This window comes from Lepisosteus platostomus, chromosome 16 (assembly GCF_059453375.1).
Source record: "Lepisosteus platostomus isolate fLepPlt1 chromosome 16, fLepPlt1.hap1, whole genome shotgun sequence".
In the NCBI taxonomy this organism is placed as follows: domain Eukaryota; kingdom Metazoa; phylum Chordata; class Actinopteri; order Semionotiformes; family Lepisosteidae; genus Lepisosteus; species Lepisosteus platostomus.
Window position 1 is genome coordinate 2,225,052 of NC_142626.1, and position 22,062 is coordinate 2,247,113.

Genomic DNA, 22,062 nt, shown 5'->3' on the forward strand with positions numbered 1-22,062 from the left:
TGAGAGGAGACAGAGGTGAGGGCAGGAGACAGGAGAGAGGAGAAAAGTGAGGGAGAGAGAGGAGACAGAGGTGAGAGGAGAGACAGAGTGGGAGGAGAGAGAGGGAGAAGGGAGAGAGCAGGAGAGAGCAGGGGATGAGAGGAGACAGAGATGAGGGCAGGAGACAGGAGAGAGGAGAGAGGAGAAAAGTGAGGGAGAGAGAGGAGACAGAGGTGAGAGGAGAGACAGAGTGGGAGGAGAGAGAGGGAGAAGGGAGAGAGCAGGAGAGAGCAGGGGATGAGAGGAGACAGAGGTGAGGGCAGGAGACAGGAGAGAGGAGAGAGGAGAAAAGTGAGGGAGAAAGGAGACGGGGGGGGTGGAGGATGGGGGAGTGATGGCTGCCATGGATTTGCAGTTGGACTAAACTCCTATTCCTTCTCGCCCTCTCAGCCCCTCCTCCTCCCTCTCCCCGTGTCCCACCCCTCCGCCCCTCCTGTTCGCGCACTTTCGCAGCGGAGAGGGAAACGGTTGCCATGGAAACTAGTTAAAATTGATACTTCCCAGCCAGGAGCTGAGCACACAAACCCGCACTGGCACACATACACACACACATTCACACGTGCGCGCGCGTGTGTGTGTGTGTATGTGTGCGCACACTGGGGCCAAAGCCTCCCACAACTGCACAACTGCTACACAATCAGTGAGATTACAAGTGATGAGAATTAAGGGTGTGATTGCGCTGGGATTGTATGACTGTGCAAAGATTTCAATTCACCTGGGACTGTCAGTAACAGGACAGCACACACACACCTCTAACACACACACTGACACACACTGATACACACTGACACACACTGATACACACTGCCTCTAATACACACACACCTCTAATACACACACACAGCCTCTAATACACACACACTGCCACACGCACCGACACACACTGATACACACTGCCTCTAATACACACACACCTCTAATACACACTCACTGACACACGCTGATACACACTGCCTCTAATACACACACACCTCTAACACACACACACTGACACACACTGATACACACTGCCTCTAATACACACACTGCCTCTAATACACACACACTGACACACACTGATACACACTGCCTCTAATACACACACTGCCTCTAATACACTCACACTGACACACACTGATACACACTGCCTCTAATACACACACTGCCTCTAATACACACACACTGCCACACACAGCCTCTAATACACACACACTGCCTCTAATACACACACACTGACACACACAGCCTCTAATACACACACACTGCCTCTAATACACACACACTGCCACACACAGCCTCTAATACACACACACTGCCTCTAATACACACACACTGACACACACAGACTCTAATATACACACACTGCCACACACAGACTCTAATACACACACACTGCCTCTAATACACACACACTGACACACACAGACTCTAATACACACACACTGCCTCTAACATACAGAAACTGACACACTCAGCCTCTAATACACACACACAGCCTCTAATACACACAAACTGACACACACAGACTCTAATATACACACACAGACTCTAATACACACACACTGACCCACACATAGCCTCTAATACACACACACTGACACACACAGACTCTAATACACACACACTGACCCACACATAGCCTCTAATACACACACACTGACCCACACAGACTCTAATACACACACACTGACACACACATAGCCTCTAATACACACACACTCACACACTGCCTCTAATACACACAATCCAAGGGCTTCTCGGGTCTCTTAATTGAACAGATTACTAGGTGTTTCCAGTCTTTTAAAATCTGTAAGATTAACTAGACTAGGGCTCCCCAGAGCCAGGAATGGAGACCCCTGATCTGTGTTCTCACGAGTTGTTTTTCCCATAGTTCAAAGAATAAAGCACTGGACTGTGCTTTTACCCTGATCTCACTGGGCTTTACTGCGCTGGACTGTGCTTTTACCCTGATCTCCGTGGGCTTTACTGTGCTGGACTGTGCTTTTACCCTGATCTCACTGGGCTTTACTGCGCTGGACTGTGCTTTTACCCTGATCTCACTGGGCTTTACTGTACTGTGCTTTTACCCTGATCTCACTGGGCTTTACTGTGCTGGACTGTGCTTTCTTCTGTATATGGGTGTAATTGGTTGAACACAAACCCAGATATTTCGTTTGATTTTTTCAAAGACAATATACTTCCGTGTCTGAGTGAGAGCAGCAGTTTGCACCAAAATAAATATGGAGATGAATAATAAATCGCTTGTCCCACGTGCTCTGGGAGCCTCTCGCCTGTGGGGACGGAGTGGGAGTGAATAATTGACAAGACGAGGGCGGATTAGTGCCAGGACTCTCGTTCCAGGTCTGTCTCACACAGCCACAGCCAGCAGCTGCCCACTGGACACTAGAGAGGGACAGACTGTGAACAGAGAGACAGGACAGCAGGGGGACAGACTGTGAACAGAGAGACGGGACAGCAAGGGGGACAGACTGTGAACAGAGAGACAGGACAGCAGGGGGGACAGACGGGACAGCAGGGGGACAGACTGTGAACAGAGAGACAGGACAGCAGGGGGACAGACTGTGAACAGAGAGGCGGGACAGCAGGGGGGACAGACTGTGAACAGAGAGGCGGGACAGCAGGGGGACAGACTGTGAACAGAGAGACGGGACAGCAAGGGGGACAGACTGTGAACAGAGAGACGGGACAGCAGGGGGACAGACTGTGAACAGAGAGACGGGACAGCAGGGGGACAGACTGTGAACAGAGAGACGGGACAGCAGGGGGACAGACTGTGAACAGAGAGACGGGACAGCAGGGGGACAGGCACCTTCAACTGTCCTGTAAAGTGCTGTGAGACGCCACCTTTAAAGGCGCTTTATAAAATAAAGTTTAATAAGAAGAATAATAACCGATGTTTGCTGATCGACTCAGACCCGGACAGGGCCCTAACTCCACTGTAACCATTGCACAAACAGACACACCTCTCTTTGTTCAGATGTGCTGAGGCTCTGAAAGTACAGGAACAAATCCAGTATTATTCTCTTTCTCTGTCTGTCAGGGCTGGGGTTTTTAAATTAGGTTTCAGATGGCATCTGCGCAACGCGTCTCCTCGCTGCTGCGCACTTCCTGTTCTGCTTGGCGAAACAGTGTTGCACGCTCTCTCTGAGGAGCAGCTGATATCTCTCTCTCTCTCTCTCCCCCTGCTTCAACTCACATCCTCGTTTGTCTTGCTAATGAACTAGCTAATGAGCTACAGGGGAACGAGACAAAAAAAAAGTTCTGATCAGGGTCTGAAACGTCCTTTTCACACCACAGCCAGAGAGGGGAGGGGGAGGGGGGGAAGGATTTGAAGGTTGCACACGCGTGCAGACTCTTGCGCGACATTCATTTGCTTCCTCCTGCCTGGTGGCACCAATCGACGCCTTTCTGATGCCTGTAAGTCCAGACAGGACCCATCAGGTTCACGTGACCTGCTCTTCTGAAACTGGACACTTTCGGGTTGACCCTGCAGGACGATCGATCTTTTTCTGGGGTTTTTGCTTCGCTTCTTGCAAAACTCGACGACTAAAGGCCATGACAGCAAAAGGCACAGGGATAAAAGCTCTGGGGCTCCTTTCAAGATCAGTCAGTCTGTTCAAACAGGTGTGTCGTAAACACTGAGCCCTGGGGTGCAGGGAGATTGGGGTCCCCACACACACAGGATCCTGGGGGTCACCTACCACTGGATCGAGACAGGGGACACTGAGCCCTGGGGTGCAGGGAGATTGGGGTCCCCACACACACACACACACACACACACACACACACACACACACACACACACACACACAGGATTCCGGGGGTCCAGACAAGCGGTCTGGCCTGGTGCTCCCCCTCTCTACCCCGGGCCGAGCCAGCTGGAGCCCAGACCCGGGAATGAGACAGCTGGTGCTTCTCTCATCAGCACCAGCACGGCCAGGCAGCGAGAGAGCCCAGACTTCACACTCTCCTCCTCCTCCTCTCCCTCCCTCTCCCTCGCTTTCTCCCTCTCCTCTCCCTCCATCCAACTCCCTCTCCTCTCCTCCTCTCTCTACATCCAACTCCCTCTCCTCTCCCTCGCTCTCTCCCTCCATCCAACTCCCTCTCCTCTCCCTCGCTCTCCTCTCCCAAACTCCCTCTCCCTCTCCTCTCCTTCTCTCCCCAACTCCCTCTCCCTCTCCTTCTCTCTCTCTCTCCTCCCCTTCTCTCCCTCTCCTTCTTCTCTCCCTCTCCTCTCCTCCTCCTCTCCCTCCATCCAACTCCCTCTCCTCTCCTCCTCTCTCTACATCCAACTCCCTCTCCTCTCCCGCGCTCTCCTCTCCCCAGCTCCCTCTCCCTCTCCTTCTCTCCCTCTCCTCTCCTCCCCTCCCTTTCTCCCCCTCTCCTCTCTCTCTCACCCTTGTGTCGGCTCAGTCTGCCCCCCCCGCCACCCCTCCTTCTCCCTTCCGGCAGGCGAGGCCTGTTGAGGGGGACCCTGACACAGCGCCCCCCCCTCCCCCCTCGCCCTGCTCTTCGCCGATACCTGTCGCGGTGCAGCCAGGAGACTGGGAGCACTGGGAGACTGATGGGGAGAGATAGTTCTAGATCAGAGCAGGAGGAGAGCAGCTCCATCACCTGTCTGCCCGTCTGCCCGTCTCTGTCGATCTCATTCCTCTTTCTTCGAGAGTGACGGGGCTCCAGATCGCCCCTGCCTCACTCATTCCTTAATTCCCATCTCTCCGCCTCCGCTGACAGACTAATTGCAGGAGTTAACGCGGTAATGGGGAATGATGTCAATCCTGAGGGAGGGGGGAGAGAGAGGCAGCTGTCTGCCAGCGACCACAGGAGAGACAGGGGGAGAGCAGGGAGTTTCCAGACCAGGTCATATTGTCACCTGCGGTCCGGTCTGGGTCACACTGTACCCCTACAGTCCAGAGCCCACCGGTCCAGTCTGGGTCACACTGTACCCCTACAGTCCAGAGATCAGTGGTCTGGTCTGGGTCACCCTGTACCCCTACAGTCCAGAGCCCGCCGGTCCAGTCTGGGTCACACTGTACCCATACAGTCCAGAGCCCGCCGGTCCAGTCTGGGTCACGCTGTACCCCTACAGTCCAGAGCCCGCCGGTCCAGTCTGGGTCACACTGTACCCCTACAGTCCAGAGCCCGCCGGTCCAGTCTGGGTCACGCTGTAACCCTACAGTCCAGAGCCCGCCGGTCCAGTCTGGGTCACGCTGTACCCCTACAGTCCAGAGCCCGCCGGTCCAGTCTGGGTCACGCTGTACCCCTACAGTCCAGAGATCGCCGGTCCAGTCTGGGTCACGCTGTACCCCTACAGTCCAGAGCCCGCCGGTCCGGTCTGGGTCACGCTGTACCCCTACAGTCCAGAGATCGCCGGTCCAGTCTGGGTCACGCTGTACCCCTACAGTCCAGAGCCCGCCGGTCCGGTCTGGGTCACGCTGTACCCCTACAGTCCAGAGATCGCCGGTCCAGTCTGGGTCACGCTGTACCCCTACAGTCCAGAGCCCGCCGGTCCAGTCTGGGTCACGCTGTACCCCTACAGCCCAGAGATCACCGGTCCAGTCTGGGTCACACTGTACCCCTACAGTCCAGAGCCCGCCGGTCCAGTCTGGGTCACACTGTACCCCTACAGTCCAGAGATCGCCGGTCCAGTCTGGGTCACACTGTACCCCTACAGTCCAGAGATTGCCAGTCCAGTCTGGGTCATGCTGTACCCCTATAGTCCAGAGATCTCCGGTCCAGTAAAGCCCAGTAAGATCAGGGTAAAAGTGCAGTACAGTGCAGTAAAGCCCAGTGAGATCAGGGTAAAAGCACAGTACAGTGCAGTAAAGCCCAGGGATAAATGCTCATGCCCAAAGCTAAAATGCTAAACAGATTTAGGTAAAGGTTCCTCCTCCCCTCGAGTAACACAGTACCTGGTGTGTCTCCAGTAAATACTGGACAAGGATCCAATATCACTGCCTGGAAAACATACAGGAGGAAAGAGAGATAGGAGGAGAGGAGGAGAGAGAGGAAGAGGGAGAGAAAGGAGGAAAGGGAGAAGAGGAGAGAGAGGAAGAGAGAGGAGAGAGAGAAGAGGAGAGTGAGGAAGAGGGAGAGGAGGGAGAGAAAGGAGGAAGGGGAGAAGAGGAGAGTGAGGAAGAGGGAGAGGAGGGAGAGAAAGGAGGAAGGGGAGAAGAGGAGAGAGAGGAAGAGAGAGAGGAGAAAGAGGAAGAAGAGGAGGAGAGAGAGAAGAGGAGAGTGAGGAAGAAGGAGAGGAGGAGAAGAAGAGGGAGAAGAGGAAAGAGAGAAGAGGAGAGGAGGAGAAAGAGAAGAAGAGGGTGAGGAAGAAGGAGAGGAGGAGAAGAAGAGGGAGAAGAGGAAAGAGAGAAGAGGAGAGGAGGAGAGAGAGAGAGAGAGAGAGGTGTCAGTGAGGGAGACAGAGAGCCCACCAGCCACACTGAGCCCCAGTGCACCCCCTTTCCCAACGGGGCGCCATCACCTGCAATCCAATTAGCGCTCCTCCACAGGAACGTCTGCTCCGCTCGGGACAAGCGAAGGGGATAATTAAATGAGCAAATGGGCCGTTAACCCACACCCCCTCCCCCGCCCGGGCAGGCGAGATGAGCGAGAGATCTGGGATTTCCAGCCCCGGAGAGGGTCCCGGATCAGCAGTATTCCCAGAGATCCCATTAAGAGGTCGCTACCGTTCCTGCCGCGGGGGCTGGTGTCAGAGTATCGCGGCCCTCAGTCCCAGCGACAGGTCAGACCCAGCTGGGGTCTGGAGGAGCACGTGCTGGTCAGGTCTGACGACACACAGGAAAGCAGCTTACAGTACAGGGGTGCATCACAGGGGGATTTAGACTCAGTGGCCAGAATTCAGACTCCCACTGCACAGCAGCCTGATCCACTCCGGGTTTTACAGTGCCGCCAACCAGAGTGCCACTGCGCAGCGATAAGATCCACTCCAGGTTGGACAGTGCTATGAATCGGACCCCCACCACACTGCAGCCCGATCTACTCCAGGTTTGCCACGGCTATCACCTAGACTCCCAGTGCACAGCAGCCTGATCCGCTCCGCGTTTTACATGTCGTCAGTCAGAGTCCAGTGGCTTGTAAGGAACGTCTTGAGAAACAGCTGTAAAAAAGCACATTCATATCTATTGTCTAGAAATGTTCAGGAAGCTGTATATATTTGTACCTGGTGGTACTATGATCCAAAGGGATGTAGCATTTTTCTACTGGACCTCATTTTAAAGCTTGTCCCGAGCTAGATAACTGCTGGGTTAGGGTAAGATTTTTGTGCCTATTCTGGAAAACATTCACACCTTCAGCACTCATCCCTCCTTAACACACTCCTACACAGAGACACACACTGACTCACAGACCTACAGACCCAGACACACACACCGATCACTCACACAGCACGAATCACACTCACTCACACACACACACAGACACACACGTCAGCCCGCTCTCGCACCTAGACTGTCAGCCCAGGATGATAGCGCCGAATAATTACAGCAACACGTAAGAGCCCAGGCACAGCGTGATCTCGGAACGGCGAGTCCTGTCTGTTCAAAAACGGCAAGATGGAGGAATTTGGAGACGACACGTCGGGTCCGAGCGGAGCCTCTCTAGGTTTTGCTGGGAGCCACTGTCTGCTGCAGGACCAGTCACCAAAGTCCGTTTTCTAACGGTTTCTTCCAATGCAGGGCCCACAGAGGTCAGAGGGCACAGGGAGGGGGTACACCCCGTACACAAGACGCCAATCCGTCTCAGCACACACCCGGGAGGGGCGGTGGAACATGCAGACTCCACACAGACAGCCCCCTCCCAGGTCCAAATAGGAGCCCAGGGCTCCAGCACTGACGAACCACTGCACCAGTGTGCCACCCACTCTGCCATTACTGGAAATCAAGGAATGAGTCACCCCAGCCAGTCCACCAGGGGGGGGACACTCACAGGGGTGAGGTAGACAGACACTAGTCTACTAGTTCATCTCTGGGAGGATTGAGAAAGCGTCCAGGTGAGAACACCCCCCACAACCCCCTCCACTGCGGCATCAAAACCAGAAAGGTTTTAAGGGAAGTAGTAAGGGAAGCGTGCGATCTCCGTGACGAGGGCGCCCTCTGGCGGTCGTCTGCCGTTTGCTCGCCTCCCTGCCGCGCATGTCCGAGGGGACTCGCCGTCGTTCCCAGCTCCTGCCGCGCAGTCACAGGTGCGAAGAGTCGCTATGAAGGCGCAGCGCTGAATCAGGCAGCGCAGCGCTCAGAGCTGTGATTATTAATACTGCTCGACCGCGGAACCGCCCACAGCAAACCTGCTTCAGGAAATAATGGTGTTCCTAGAGCTATTTATTTATTTATCGGCAGTGCTGTGGGAAGGCTCGCCTGAAAGAGTTTAAAGGCGAAACTATCACGGCAGAGAGATCGTCAGATCCTGCTGATCTCAGAACCTCGAATTCTGAGGAAGGCCGATTGCAACACTGAAGAAGTCTGCCTGCAAGAAGATCTTTTCATTCTCCACAGTGCGGGACAAATGAAGGAAATTGATCTTAGCTGGCAGCCATATCGCCCTGCAGCTTCCCCACTGGAGCCCAGCAGTGTGAGCCTGGCCAGTACCTGGAGGGCAGACTCCTGGGAGAGCTGAGGCTGCTGCTGGAAGAGGTGTGAGTGGGGCCAGCAGGGGGCGCTCTCACCCTGCGGTCTGTCTGGGTCCTGATGCCCCAGTATAGTGACGGGGACACTAGACTGTAAAAAGGCGCCGTCCTTCGGATGAGACGTTAAACCGAGGTCCTGACTCTCTGTGGTCATTAAAAACCCCAGGGTGTTTCTCGAGAAGAGTAGGGGTGTTACCCCAGTGTCCTGGCCATATTCCCCCCTGGCCTTCACCCATCATGGCCTCCTGATAACCCCCCTCTCTGAACTGGCTCCATCACTCTGCTCTCCTCCCCACTGAGAGCTGGGGTGTGGGGAGCGGACTGGCGTCTCATTCAGGTGGGGGTACACACTGCTGGGGCTGGAGGGGATCCCCCTGACCTGTCCAGAGCTCTGAGTGGAGGCTCCAGGAAAGAGCTATAGAAGTGTAAGAAAGTATTATTGTTGTTGTTGTTCGTACCAGTGCTAGAAGTCTTAGCGATATGATGTCTATTGGACAGAGTCCCCACTACAGATTTGCATGTGCCTTCCTCAGTGTTACACGCTGTTACTTTCATAATCACGGCTGTGGTTCGTTTGCTGTTTTTATTTATGTAAATAAAAGCTTTTTTATTGTCATGCGTTGTGTATTTCAGCGCTTGCTGGTTAAATTGCCCCCCTCCTCCTCCTCCTCACGGGGATGAAGAATGTATATTTTATAAACTGAATATTACTTATTTTATCCTAGAACCTGGGTTTTAACAAGAGCTCGGACGATTAAAAAAAACGTAAAATGGGGCCGTTCTGATTTGCATTTGATCGCGGATGTACTCGATCGCGGGGATAAGAGAAAGCTTTTTCTTTCGGGAAAGAAACGGTTCCGAGTGAGACTCATCTGCAGGAGGAAGAGCCGGAGTCCCTGCCCAGCACACCTGTGAAAACCCCGGTTGCCAAGAGAGGAAGGGGCGAGCTGACGCTGGAGGAGCTCCAGACCAACATCTTCAACATGATGGCACAGAGCTTGGGTGAGCTGAAGGAAATGATTCGATCTAATACAGTCGCAATCGAAGGTCTTAAAAAGTCCATGGACTGTGTGTTTAAAGAGGTTGAAGACTTAAAGAGTGAAGTAAAAGTTCTTAAACAAGTAAATACCGAACAAGAAAAGCATATTAAAGAACTTGAATTGAAAGTGAACGATGTAGATAGATACCGTCGACGATGGAATTTAAAATTATTTGGAGTTAAAGAGGAACGTGATAAGGACCTTGTTGCAACAGTGAAGGGTATCTGTAAAAGGACCCTGCCGGACCAGGAGGACGTGATATCGGCCATTGACTTTGTTCACAGGCTCGGGAAAGCGAACATGTCTGGGCAAGTGCGCCCCAGAACGATTATAATACAGTTCACCAAGAGGACGGCGAGGGACACGCTGTGGCGAGCGGCGAGAGGGAATGAGTATTTGAATGAGAACAAACTGAGGTTTGCAGAGGACCTGTCTGCCGCGGACAGGAGCACCAGGAACCAGCTGTGGCCCCAGGTTGAAGCTGCCAGAAGAGAGGGGAGAAGAGCCTACTTTGTGGGAGCGAGGGCCTTTGTGGACGGGAAGGAGATTCGCTCCCAGTGACTGCTCAGTTAATGATTGTTTGGTTTTATTTGTTATACCAGTATATACTAGTGTTTATTTAGTGTTAGTTTGGAATGCTGTAGTTAAGTGTTAAGGACTGTTATAGTTCTAGTTCTTTGAAAAACTCAATAGTTTAGACAGTCTTAGAGTTAGTTATTTGCTTTTGTGTATATCTTTTTCATGAATGTCAGAGGTACTCGAAATGTTGTTAAAAGAAAAACATTTTTTTTGTATAAAACTGTGAGCTGAATTTTAGTTTTTACAGGGAACGCATGCATGTTGAAACTAAAGTTTATAAATAATTGAGAAATATTAAAACAAGGAAAATATGATACGTTTAAAATATACAATTTGATCACATAATTATTTAATTACCTCTGATAGTTAAATATTTTTTTTCTGCTACATTATTTTTCTCTTGTACATGACTCTGATCCTCTTGTTGTATTTGTATTTGTAAATTTCTTTATGTTTAATAAAAATTAAAAAAAAAAAAAAAACGGTTCCGTTTTAGAGTCGCAGCCCAAACGCCTCTGCGCAGCTGCAGGGCGGACAGCCGCTCGCCCTGCTGTCCCACGGTGCACCGCGGCTCCCCCGGTCCTTAGCCGGGCTGTCCGCGCCGACTGCCTGCCTGGAGTTTCCTCCGCATCTGTAGCCATGAGCAGCAAGTGGATTATCTACACGGGGCTGGTCGCGGGGGCGATGGGCACGGCCGTCGGCTTGTGGATGGTGACCGCCCCCGGAGAGAACCGCAGGAGAGAGATCTTGAAGGCAAGGGCCGCTGGCTTGAGTGTGTGCCCCTTTTTTCTGAACAACACCAGAAAAACAAAACACCCGACAGCAAGACGCTGCGTTAGAGCGCCGAAGCTGGCTGGGTCTTTTTTTTTTTAATTGTTAATTAAATGCATAAAGAATTTCCAAATACAACTAGCGGAGCCGAAACCAGTACAAGAGAAAAAAAGACACCATCAGAAAAAAAAGCAGTTCACTGCCAGAGATGATGAAGTAAATTATATAACCAAATTATTTTTTATTTTTTAGGTTTTTGCATATGTCAAATGTTAACTTGCCTTTGCACTTGATAGTTTCCTTATTAACGCGTTTACCCGGTGTCGGCTGGGGTTTGTGCGTTTCGGGGAGTTCGGGTCCGTCAGCGCTGAGGGTTCTCAGATTTCTGTTCTAGATGACCTCTCCGCTCCACACTTAAACCTGTCGCCTGAATCTACCCTTGATCCAGGTTGGTCGCTTTGTAACAGTGTAGAAACCTGCTAGACGGAGACCAAGATTACACACCCCTATAATTCTATTAAAAATGTGAGAAATAATAAAGCACGGAAAACATATGATATATGTAAGAAATACAATTTAATCACATAATTTACCTATTACCTCTGGCGGTTAATTGTTTATTTTTCTGTTTGTGTTTGTTTTCATGTACCTATATTGATCCTCTGGTTGTATTTGTATTTGTAAATTCTTCATACATTAAGTAAAAATAAAAGATTACACACGCCTATATAATTACTAGACAGATAATTAGTAGTTAGACCCTATTAGCCTCCAATTCCACAGCTGTCTGATCCACTTCAGGTTTTTTACACGCTGCTGTAGAAACGTGTGTGTATCCAACTGCTGTGCAACTGGGATTTGATTGTCACCGAGTAAACTCTGGAGTGGATCGGGCTGCAGTGCAATGGGAGTCTGATTGACAACAGTGTAAGTCCTGGAGTGGATCAGACTGATGTGCAATGGGAGTCTGACTGACAGCAGTGTAAAACCTGGAGTGGATCAGACTGATGTGCAATGGGAGTCTGACTGACAGCAGTGTAAAACCTGGAGTGGATCAGGCTGATGTGGAATGGGAGTCTGATTGACAACAGTGTAAAACCTGGAGTGGATCAGACTGATGTGGAATGGGAGTCTGATTGACAACAGTGTAAAACCTGGAGTGGATCAGGCTGATGTGGAATGGGAGTCTGATTGACAACAGTGTAAAACCTGGAGTGGATCAGACTGATGTGGAATGGGAGTCTGACTGACAGCAGTGTAAAACCTGGAGTGGAACAGGCTGATGTGGAATGGGAGTCTGATTGACAACAGTGTAAAACCTGGAGTGGATCGGGCTGCTGTGGAACGGGAGTCTTGCCTTCCCCTCGTGATTTCCGTCTGCGCTTCTTTGCCGTCAGAACCTGCCGGAGTCGAACCCCGTGCGGCTGCAGGAGACGCGGCGGAGGAACGCGCTGGAGCTGCAGGTGCTGAAGGAGGCCGCGGAGACCAACGACAACGTCGCGCGGCGGTTCGGAAAGTAGGGCGCCGCCCCGCCCCCCCAGTTCCTCCCGCGGCCAGGCGGGGGGGCGGCCGGGAGCGTCCGCCGGCTGGTCGGGGATACAGGACGGGTGCCTGGCCGACGCCGAGGAAGGGGCACCGTGATAAAGCAACGAAGAACCGCAGTTCTCAATCTCCTCTCCTCTGTTGTTCCCCCATTCCTCGCTTCCCTCTCTCCCCTTCTCCTCTGCTTTCCTCCCTCCATCTCTCCCCCCCCTGCCTCCATCACCCTCTCCGTCTCTCCCTTTAACTCTCTCCTCCCTCCATCTCTAGCACTGGCTGAGAGCAGATACTGGCTCCTGTTCGGGGAGCTCCGGTTTCCCAGTTTCCATTCCAGCCCGGACTGGTACCGACCTCTTTTGAAGCAGCACCGGGTCTCTGTCCCCGCTGTCCCCACTGCCTGTGCTCAGGGCTGCGGGTCACCTGTACAACCCTGGAGTGAAGGTCACTGGACTGCAGGGTGCCCAGGTCCTCTCCCAGGACAGCTGCAGACTCGCCCGGTGTCTCAGCAGGACAGCTCCCAGTTAGGTAAACCAGTTAAGGACTGAATTGGTTCTGTTGAAAGTGACCTTTAGCCCCAGACAGTGCTGACTACGTAAACCCACGGATAGCAAATTCATTTTTTTCCAGTTTTGCTTCTCAACCTCCAGGGCTGCTGGATCTCTCCTCTGGGTACCCTGTCCTGAAAAGATCCACATCTCTGTGCTGTGTACTGGCTCTGTAAATATCGGATGTATTTTGTCATTTGCAAACATCGCATTTGTTTCTGATGTCTGTAAATCTGAACTGCCTTTACGCAGTAAATTAGGAATAAATAATAAATGATGACTGTCTTGCGTGGTTTTCATCCCTAAAGATCGTGATCATCGCATGATCGTGCTCTGTATTGAATCTGCATAAGATCTCGGTGATTAAGGCACTGTATTTCCACGGGGCGTTTCAGTTAAAAAACTCTTCTTTGGCTGCGCAGAAAGAAAAACAATCCGATTAATTAGATAATAGTCGTGATTCAGATAAACATATATTGATTAAGTTTGTTGGTGTTTGTTTTTAATAAAAAGGCGGAGACCGTTTGGTGGTGGTGGAGGGGAGTCCCCATTACCTGTAAAGCGCTTTGAGTGGAGTGTCCTGAAAAGCGCTATATAAGTGTAAGCAATTATTATTATTATTACTGACTTTTAAGAATCGCCCCCTATTCCGATGCGGCGGAACCAATGTCGAGTTGCCACACGTGTGCACACGGACACATAACGGAGACGGTCCTGGTAGACAACTTCCGGGGAGTGAGGTGTGTTTTTTTTTGCTTTGCTTTGCTGGAACGTCTTCCGGGGAAGGAGGTTAAAAGCCATTTGCAATGGACTGGGACGGTTAGCGGGAGGTCGTGACTGCTCTGGGGACGTTTGTTTGAAAGACAAGTCCTGTTTTTTTTCTGGTTAAAAACAGTACGCTCTCTCCTCATGCCTCCGAGGATTTATGAGTTGCCGGACAAAACCCCCGCCCCCATGTTCGGGGACTGCTGGGGGTGCCGGGCTGTGTGCGGCTCGGGGCTGGTGTCGGCCGGCGGCATGGTAGTCGCAGCCACCCGCCGGTTCCTGGGGGGAGGCCGGCCGGCCTCCATTGGGGTCGCGGCCCAGATCGTCTTCGGGGCCAGTGAGTGGGTTTTTGGTTTGTTATTGTTCGGATTAAAAAGGTTTTAAGAAAAGGGTCCGGTCTCTGTGAGAGACCGGGGGTGACTCGGAAGGGTGGCCGGTCACTCAGTGGAGTGAATACTGCCGCCTTTCACGAGCCCAGGCTGTTCGAGTAAGGGTGTTAAACCCCTGTCGTGGCTGTACCCCTCCCCTCTGGGCTTGACAGCCGGGCGTCTCTTGATGTCGTGATCCTGAATTCACCAGGTGAAGCAGTTTCTCTCTCCTCCCTCTGATCTGTTGTGTAGTGGGGGGCCGCTGGGGCAGAATGAGCACTGTGCGTCTCCCAGGTGGGGCTGCAGGTGCAGAATGAGCACTGTGCGTCTCCCAGGTGGGGGCTGCTGGTGCAGAATGACCACTGTGCGTCTCCCAGGTGGGGGCTGCTGGTGCAGAATGAGCACTGTGTGTCTCCCAGGTGGGGCTGCTGGTGCAGAATGATCACTGTGTGTCTCCCAGGTGGGGGCTGCTGGTGCAGAATGAGCACTGTGCGTCTCCCAGGTGGGGCTGCTGGTGCAGAATGATCACTGTGCGTCTCCCAGGTGGGGCTGCTGGTGCAGATTGGCCTCTGTGCGTCTCCCAGGTGGGGCTGCTGGTGCAGAATGAACACTGTGCGTCTCCCAGGTGGGGGCTGCTGGTGCAGAATGAGCACTGTGCGTCTCCCAGGCGGGGCTGCTGGTGCAGAATGATCACTGTGCGTCTCCCCAGTGGGGGCTGCTGGTGCAGAATGAGCACTGTGTGTCTCCCAGGTGGGGGCTGCTGGTGCAGAATGAGCACTGTGCGTCTCCCAGGTGGGGCTGCTGGTGCAGAATGATCACGGTGCGTCTCCCAGGTGGGGCTGCTGGTGCAGAATGACCATTGTGAGTCTCCCAGGTGGGGCTGCTGGTGCAGAATGAACACTGTGTGTCTCCCAGGTGGGGGCCCCTGGTGCAGAATGATCACTGTTTATTCGACGCTGAAAAGAATCAGTGTTTTGGTTGTGGAGCCACTCCTTCTCTTTTCAGTGTGGAATGAACCTCTGCTTCTTCCTCTTTCACTGTTGTCTAATGGAGACGTCATGCTCTCCAGACTGCACTCAGTACATGAGGCTTGATCTCCGGGAATTCTTCCAGTGTCCAGGATGAGGGCCGCGGAGACGTTCAGGAGGCTGTGCGCTCGCTGTGAAGATATTTAGCAGTTATTTTTCAGCTTGAGCCCACGCTGACCCACTCTGTGCTTGTGTGATTTCTTCAGGCTTGGTGGCGTGGGGGGTTGTGGTGATCGCTGACCCGATAATGAGGCATCCGAGGAAATCGTGACGATCCGGCAGGGAATGGTGCACGGAGTGGACCGGGACCGCGCCCCTTCCTGGACCAGGACTGGACACCACTGCTGCGGACACACTGACCCCTCCTGGACCAGGACTGGACACCACTGCTGCGGACACACTGACCCCTCCTGGACCAGGACTGGACACCCCTGCTGCGGACACACTGACCCCTCCTGGACCAGGACTGGACACCACTGCTGCGGACACACTGACCCCTCCTGGACCAGGACTGGACACCCCTGCTGCAGACACACTGACCCCTCCAGGACCAGGACTGGACAGCCATGCTGCAGACACACTGACCCCTCCTGGATCAGGACTGGGCACCCCTGCTGTAGACACACTGACCCCTTCTGGACCAGGCCTGTCCACCCCTGCTGCAGACACACTGACCCCTCCAGGACCAGGACCGGACACTGCTGCCGCAGACACACTGACCCCTCCTGGACCAGGACCGGACACCCCTGCTGCACACACACTGACCCTGCAGGACCAGGACCGGACAGCCCTGCTGCAGACACACTGACCCCTCCTGGACCAGGACTGGACACCCCTGCTGCAGACACACTGACCCCTCCTGGACCGGGACTGGACACCCCTGCCGCAGACACACTGACCCCTCCTGGACCAGGACTGGACAGCCCTTTTGTAAAAATCGGCTCAAAATGAGGTACAAGGGGTGTCCCTGTACTAACAGGAGGACCTCACTGCAGGAGGATGAAAGTATTTCATGTTGCAGCCTGTGAGTTCCTGCAGCAGAGCCCAATAATTCATGGAAAAAAATCAATAAAAGAAACTTTAATTGAAACTAGTCCTGTCGTCCTGTCCATGATTATGCCCGATGACTTTTCCTTCCCCAGTCCTGTCCACACTCTGCTGGCCGCCACGTTCAGGGAGGGGGTGGAAGTCCAGCGCTCCGGTGCCGGGTTTTTAGAGGCTCCTCGCGGTCAGCAGCCTATCCGAAGGCGAATCTGCCTTCCGAGGCACTGAATTGGCCCGGGTGGAGTGAAAACCCGAAACGGACCTGGCCAATTCAGGACTGGGGTTTTCCCCCACCTCCCGACTTAAAACAACCACAGACATGATATAACGCAGAACAAACTTTTCTTTCTTTTTTTTAATACAACAAAAATGCAACAAATACACCTGTCCGTGTCTCACCCCTATCTCATCCAAGTGATAAGAGTTTATAAATGGACCAATTTGTCCCAGACCGGAGGTGGTCCGGGCTGCTAAGTTTCCCATACAGGACAGGTCAGATTGGGGGCTCAAAGCACCAGGGCCCGTCTAGTCCTTTCCCAGAAGAACTTCCCGGGCTGGCACGGCCCAGACAGGTTCCGTCTCGGCAGAAGGGTGAGGAAACGGGAACACAACGTTGCCGGCGCGTCCTGGGTGTGGATTTCGCCACAGGGGGGGCTTCTGTACGTTTCCGAGCTGAAGCCCCTCTCGGTCCGGATCCGCTGGCTGTCACCCGAGCTTCCCCGCCGTGCCTGCCTGCCTGGATCGGGACAGCCCGACCCCGCCACAGGATCCTAGAGCGTTCCCCCAGCCTGGGTCTGGGGACCCCGAAACCTGCTGCTCTTCCACAGGGCTAATTGAGCTAATGAGCCGCTTGACTGGAATATCTGCCAGATCTGGAAGTGGAAATCACTCCCAGTCTCACACACCCACACACTCACAATACACACCCACTCTCACTCACAATACACACCCACACACTCCACACCCACTCTCACTCTCACTCACACACTCACAATACACCCACACAATACACACCCACTCTCACTCACACACTCACAGTACACACCCACACATTACACACCCACTCTCACTCACACTCACAATACACACCCACTCTCTCACACACTCACAATACACCCACACCCACACAATACACACCCACTCTCACTCACACACCCACACACTCTCAATATACTCCCACTCTCACAATACACACCCACTCTCACTCACACTCACAATACACACCCACTCTCTCACAATACACACCCACACACTCCACACCCACTCACACACTCACAGTACACACCCACTCACTCCACACCCACTCTCTCACAATACATACCCACACACTCCACACCCACTCTCACTCACACACTCACAATACACCCACACAATACACACCCACTCTCACTCACACACTCACAATACACCCACACAATACACACCCACTATCACTCACACACTCACAATACACACCCACACATTACACACCCACAGTACACACCCACACATTACACACCCACTCTCACACTCACAATACACACCCACTCTCACTCACACTCACAATACACACCCACTCTCACTCACAATACACCCACACCCACACAATACACACCCACTCTCACTCACACACCCACACACTCTCAATATACTCCCACTCTCACAATACACACCCACTCTCTCACAGTACACACCCAGTCTCAATACACACTCACACACACCCACTCTCACTCACACACCTCAATACACTCCCACTCTCACAATACACACCCACTTTCTCACACACAATGCACACCCACTCTCACACACTCACAATACACACCCACTTTCAATACACACCCACTCTCACTCTCTCAATACACACCCACTCTCTCTCTCTCACGCTCACAATACACACCCACTTTCAATACACACCCACTCTCAATACACACCCACTCACATACTCAAAAACCCACTCACTCACACACAAACACACACACACCCCCCCCCCCCACACTCCAGCTGTGCCAGGGCTGGGACAGGCACCACTGTCTGGTGCAGGTGGTCTCTCTCTCTGCTTCCTGGCACCAGCGAGCAGAATCCGGACAAGAGGGCCTGTCAGCTGTTTCTCCAGCCCCACCGGGCCCGGTGCCGTGTAGAACCCTGGTCCACTCCACAGCCCCGGATCCAGCCCGTCCTCGGTTCTGATCCGCTCGGTTCTTCGGCAGCCGGACCAGCGCAGTTGGCCGGGTGGCAGTCTGGCGGTGTCCTCCAGCCCGGCTCCTGTCCCCAGGAAAGGGGAAAGGGGTCGGGGTCCGGGGGGGGGCAGGAGGGGGGTTCTGGGCGCAGGAGTCCCCCCCCCCCACAGTTCCTGGTCTTATTTCTTGGCCACAATCAGGACAGCAGAGGGAACCAGACCTGCAGGGCAGAGAGAGAAACCATCTCTCTGAGGGTGTGCACAGTGTGGGGGGGTGACAGGGGTGTGCACAGTGTGTGTGGGGGGGTGACAGGGGTGTGCACAGTGTTGGGGGGGGGGTGACAGGGGTGTGCGTGGAGGGAGTATAAGTGGTATTCAAAGTGTGTGTGGAGTGTACGCAAGGTGTTCAGGCTGCATATTCAGGGTGTGTGTGGAGGGAGTATCTGTGGTGTTCAGGGAGAGTGTGGAGTATGGGCGCGGTGTTCGGGGTCTGTGCGAGGTGTGAGTGTGTGTTCAGGGTGTGCGGTGTTCAGGGAGAGTGTGGAGTATGGGCGCGGTGTTCAGGCTGCCGTGTTTGGGATGTGTGGGAGGTGTGAGTGTCGGCGGTGTTCAGGGAGAGTGTGGAGTGTGGGCACGGTGTTCAGGATGTGGTGTTTGGGGTGTGTGCGAGGTGTGAGTGTCGGTGGTGTTCAGGGAGAGTGTGGAGTGTGGGCGCGGTATTCAGGCTGCGGTGTTCGGGGTGTGTGCGGTGTTCAGGGAGAGTGTGGAGCGTGGGCGCGGTGTTCAGGCTGCGGTGTTCGGGGTGTGTGCGGTGTTCAGGGAGAGTGTTGAGTGTGGGCGCGGTGTTCAGGCTGCGGTGTTTGGGGATGTGTGTGAGGTGTGTGTGTCGGCGGTGTTCAGGGAGAGTGTGGAGCGTGGGCGCGGTGTTCAGGCTGCGGTGTTTGGGGATGTGTGTGAGGTGTGTGTGTCGGCGGTGTTCAGGGAGAGTGTGGAGTGTGGGCACGGTTTTCAGGCTGCGGTGTTCGGGGTGTGTGTGGTGATCAGGGAGAGTGTGGAGCGTGGGCGCGGTGTTCAGGCTGCGGTGTTCGGGGTGTGTGCGGTGTTCAGGGAGAGTGTGGAGTGTGGGCACGGTTTTCAGGCTGCCGTGTTCGGGGTGTGTGTGGTGTTCAGGGAGAGCGTGGAGTGTGGGCGCGGTGTTCAGGCTGCGGTGTGCGGTGTTCAGGGAGAGCGTGGAGCGTGGGCGCGGTGTTCAGGCTGCGGTGTTCGGGGTGTATGCGGTGTTCAGGGAGAGTGTGGAGCGCGGGCACGGTGTTCAGGCTGCGGTGTTCGGGGTGTGTGCGGTGTTCAGGGAGAGCGTGGAGCGTTGGCGCGGTGTTCAGGCTGCGGTGTGCGGTGTTCAGGGAGAGTGTGGAGTGTGGGCACGGTGTTCAGGCTGCCGTGTTCGGGGTGTGTGCGGTGTTCAGGGAGAGTGTGGAGTGTGGCCACGGTGTTCAGGCTGCCGTGTTCGGGGTGTGTGCGGTGTTCAGGGAGAGTGTGGAGCGTGGGCGCGGTGTTCAGGCTGCGGTGTTCGGGGTGTGTGCGGTGTTCAGGGAGAGCGTGGAGCGTGGGCGCGGTGTTCAGGCTGCGGTGTTCGGGGTGTGTGCGGTGTTCAGGGAGAGCGTGGAGCGTGGGCGCGGTGTTCAGGCTGCGGTGTTCAGGGAGAGCGGGGAGCGTGGGCGCGGTGTTCAGGCTGCGTGCCGTACCCAGCTCGCGCAGGGGCTTCTCCATGTCGTCCTCGGTGAAGACGCGCCGGGGGTAGGGGGTCAGCAGGAGGAAGTCCTCCGGCCCCGCCCCCCCGTTCAGCTGCACGTACACCCGCACCGCGGCCAGCGGCTCCTGCGCCTTGAAGACCGCGGTCAGGGCCGAGCCGTCCAGCAGGCGCACCTACGGACACGGGGTCAGGGGTCAGACAGGGTCAGAGGACAGGAGTCACAGACAGACAGGGTGAGAGGACAGGAGACACAGACAGACAGGGTGAGAGGACAGGAGACACAAACACAGACAGGATCAGAGGACAACAGACACAGACAGACAGGGTGAGAGGACAGGAGACACAAACACAGACAGGATCAGAGGACAACAGACACAGACAGACAGGGTGAGAGGACAGGAGACACAAACACAGACAGGATCAGAGGAGAACAGACACAGACAGACAGGGTGAGAGGACAGGAGACACAAACACATACAGGATCAGAGGACAGGAGACAGACAGGATCAGAGGACAGGAGACACAGACGAGCTGACAGATTCAGAGGACAGGAGACACAGACAGGAGACACAGACGAGCTGACAGACAGGATCAGAGGAGAGGAGACACAGACGAGCTGACAGACAGGTTCAGAGGATAGGAGACACAGACGAGCTGACAGACAGGTTCAGAGGATAGGAGACACAGACGAGCTGACAGACAGGTTCAGAGGACAGGAGACACAGACGAGCCGACAGCCAGGACTACGGAGCAGCACAGAAAGAGCCCTACCTGAATGCGACACTCGTCGTACTCTTTCTTCGCAGGAGCAGGCGCCTGACTAGCTGAGGGACAGGAGGGGGAGGCCTCTGTGGGGGGAGAGGAGGGCACAGCGCCCCCAGAACCCCCTCCAAACTGAGAGAGAGAGAGGGAGCGAGGGGGGTCAGCACCATGTGCACAAACACTGGGGACCCACAGACAGAGAGAGGGGAGCACAGACAGGAGACACAGGGGAGAGAGGGCAGGACTGAGAGAAGAGCACAGACAGGAGACACAGGGGAGAGAAGGCAGGACTGAGAGGAGAGACAGAGAGAGAGGAGAGCGCAGACAGGAGACACAGGGGAGAGAAGGCAGGACTGAGAGGAGAGACAGAGAGAGAGGAGAGCGCAAACAGGAGACACAGGGGAGAGAGGGCAGGACTGAGAGGAGAGACAGAGAGAGAGGAGAGCGCAGACAGGAGACATAGGGGAGAGAAGGCAGGACTGAGAGGAGAGACAAAGAGAGAGGAGAGCGCAGACAGGAGACACAGGGGAGAGAGGGCAGGACTGAGAGGAGAGACAGAGAGAGAGGAGAGCACAGACAGGAGACACAGGGGAGAGAGGGCAGGACTGAGAGGAGAGGAGAGCACAGACAGGAGACACAGGGGAGAGAGGGCAGGACTGAGAGGAGAGACAGAGAGAGAGGAGAGCACAGACAGGAGACACAGGGGAGAGAAGGCAGGACAGACAGGAGACACAGGGGAGAGAGGGCAGGACTGAGAGGAGAGACAGAGAGAGAGGAGAGCGCAAACAGGAGACACAGGGGAGAGAGGGCAGGACTGAGAGGAGAGACAGAGAGAGAGGAGAGCGCAGACAGGAGACACAGGGGAGAGAAGGCAGGACTGAGAGGAGAGGAGAGCACAGACAGGAGACACAGGGGAGAGAGGGCAGGACTGAGAGGAGAGACAGAGAGAGAGGAGAGCACAGACAGGAGACACAGGGGAGAGAGGGCAGGACTGAGAGGAGAGCACAGACAGGAGAGACAGGGTAGAGAAGGCAGGACT

At 54.3% G+C, this 22,062-nt stretch overlaps 3 protein-coding genes across 9 annotated transcripts in view; 2 read left to right on the forward strand and 1 right to left on the reverse strand.

Moving 5' to 3' along the window:
• Positions 1–10,860: 10,860 nt before the first annotated feature.
• uqcc3 (ubiquinol-cytochrome c reductase complex assembly factor 3) lies at positions 10,861–13,431 on the forward strand. The gene is made up of 2 exons (XM_088608600.1): positions 10,861–11,049; positions 12,465–13,431. Exons 1-2 carry the CDS (start codon positions 10,936–10,938, stop codon positions 12,585–12,587), a joined length of 237 nt encoding a protein of 78 aa, XP_088464726.1. The 5' UTR covers positions 10,861–10,935; the 3' UTR covers positions 12,588–13,431.
• A 471-nt stretch (positions 13,432–13,902) lies between these two features.
• LOC148646685 (distal membrane-arm assembly complex protein 1) lies at positions 13,903–16,405 on the forward strand. The gene is made up of 2 exons (XM_088608598.1): positions 13,903–14,253; positions 15,519–16,405. The coding sequence occupies exons 1-2, from the start codon at positions 14,061–14,063 to the stop codon at positions 15,581–15,583; spliced, it is 258 nt and encodes an 85-aa protein (XP_088464724.1). The 5' UTR covers positions 13,903–14,060; the 3' UTR covers positions 15,584–16,405.
• Positions 16,406–16,696: 291 nt separating this feature from the next.
• ubxn1 (UBX domain protein 1) overlaps positions 16,697–22,062 on the reverse strand; it is a 15,915-nt gene continuing 10,549 nt past the window's right edge. For 3 of the 7 annotated variants that reach the window (XM_088608591.1, XM_088608596.1, XM_088608594.1), the window contains exons 8-11: positions 21,033–21,155; positions 20,254–20,434; positions 17,816–18,732; positions 16,697–17,627 (exon numbers count right to left, since the gene is read on the reverse strand). In XM_088608591.1, coding sequence (XP_088464717.1) covers positions 18,692–18,732; positions 20,254–20,434; positions 21,033–21,155 — 345 coding nt within the window. In that variant the 3' untranslated portion in view covers positions 16,697–17,627; positions 17,816–18,691. The remainder of the gene's footprint in view (positions 17,628–17,815; positions 18,733–20,253; positions 20,435–21,032; positions 21,156–22,062) is intronic. The other 4 variants (XM_088608593.1, XM_088608595.1, XM_088608592.1 and 1 more) reach the window with 4 other exon arrangements.

Bases quoted from the DNA above. Each gene is read 5' to 3' on its own strand.
- uqcc3 (XM_088608600.1), top strand. From the start codon at position 10,936: ATGAGCAGCAAGTGGATTATCTACACGGGGCTGGTCGCGGGGGCGATG. The intron at 11,050-12,464 runs GCAAGGGCCGCT...CTTTGCCGTCAG, and splicing joins GCAGGAGAGAGATCTTGAAG to AACCTGCCGGAGTCGAACCC.
- LOC148646685 (XM_088608598.1), top strand. From the start codon at position 14,061: ATGCCTCCGAGGATTTATGAGTTGCCGGACAAAACCCCCGCCCCCATG. The intron at 14,254-15,518 runs GTGAGTGGGTTT...TGATTTCTTCAG, and splicing joins CCAGATCGTCTTCGGGGCCA to GCTTGGTGGCGTGGGGGGTT.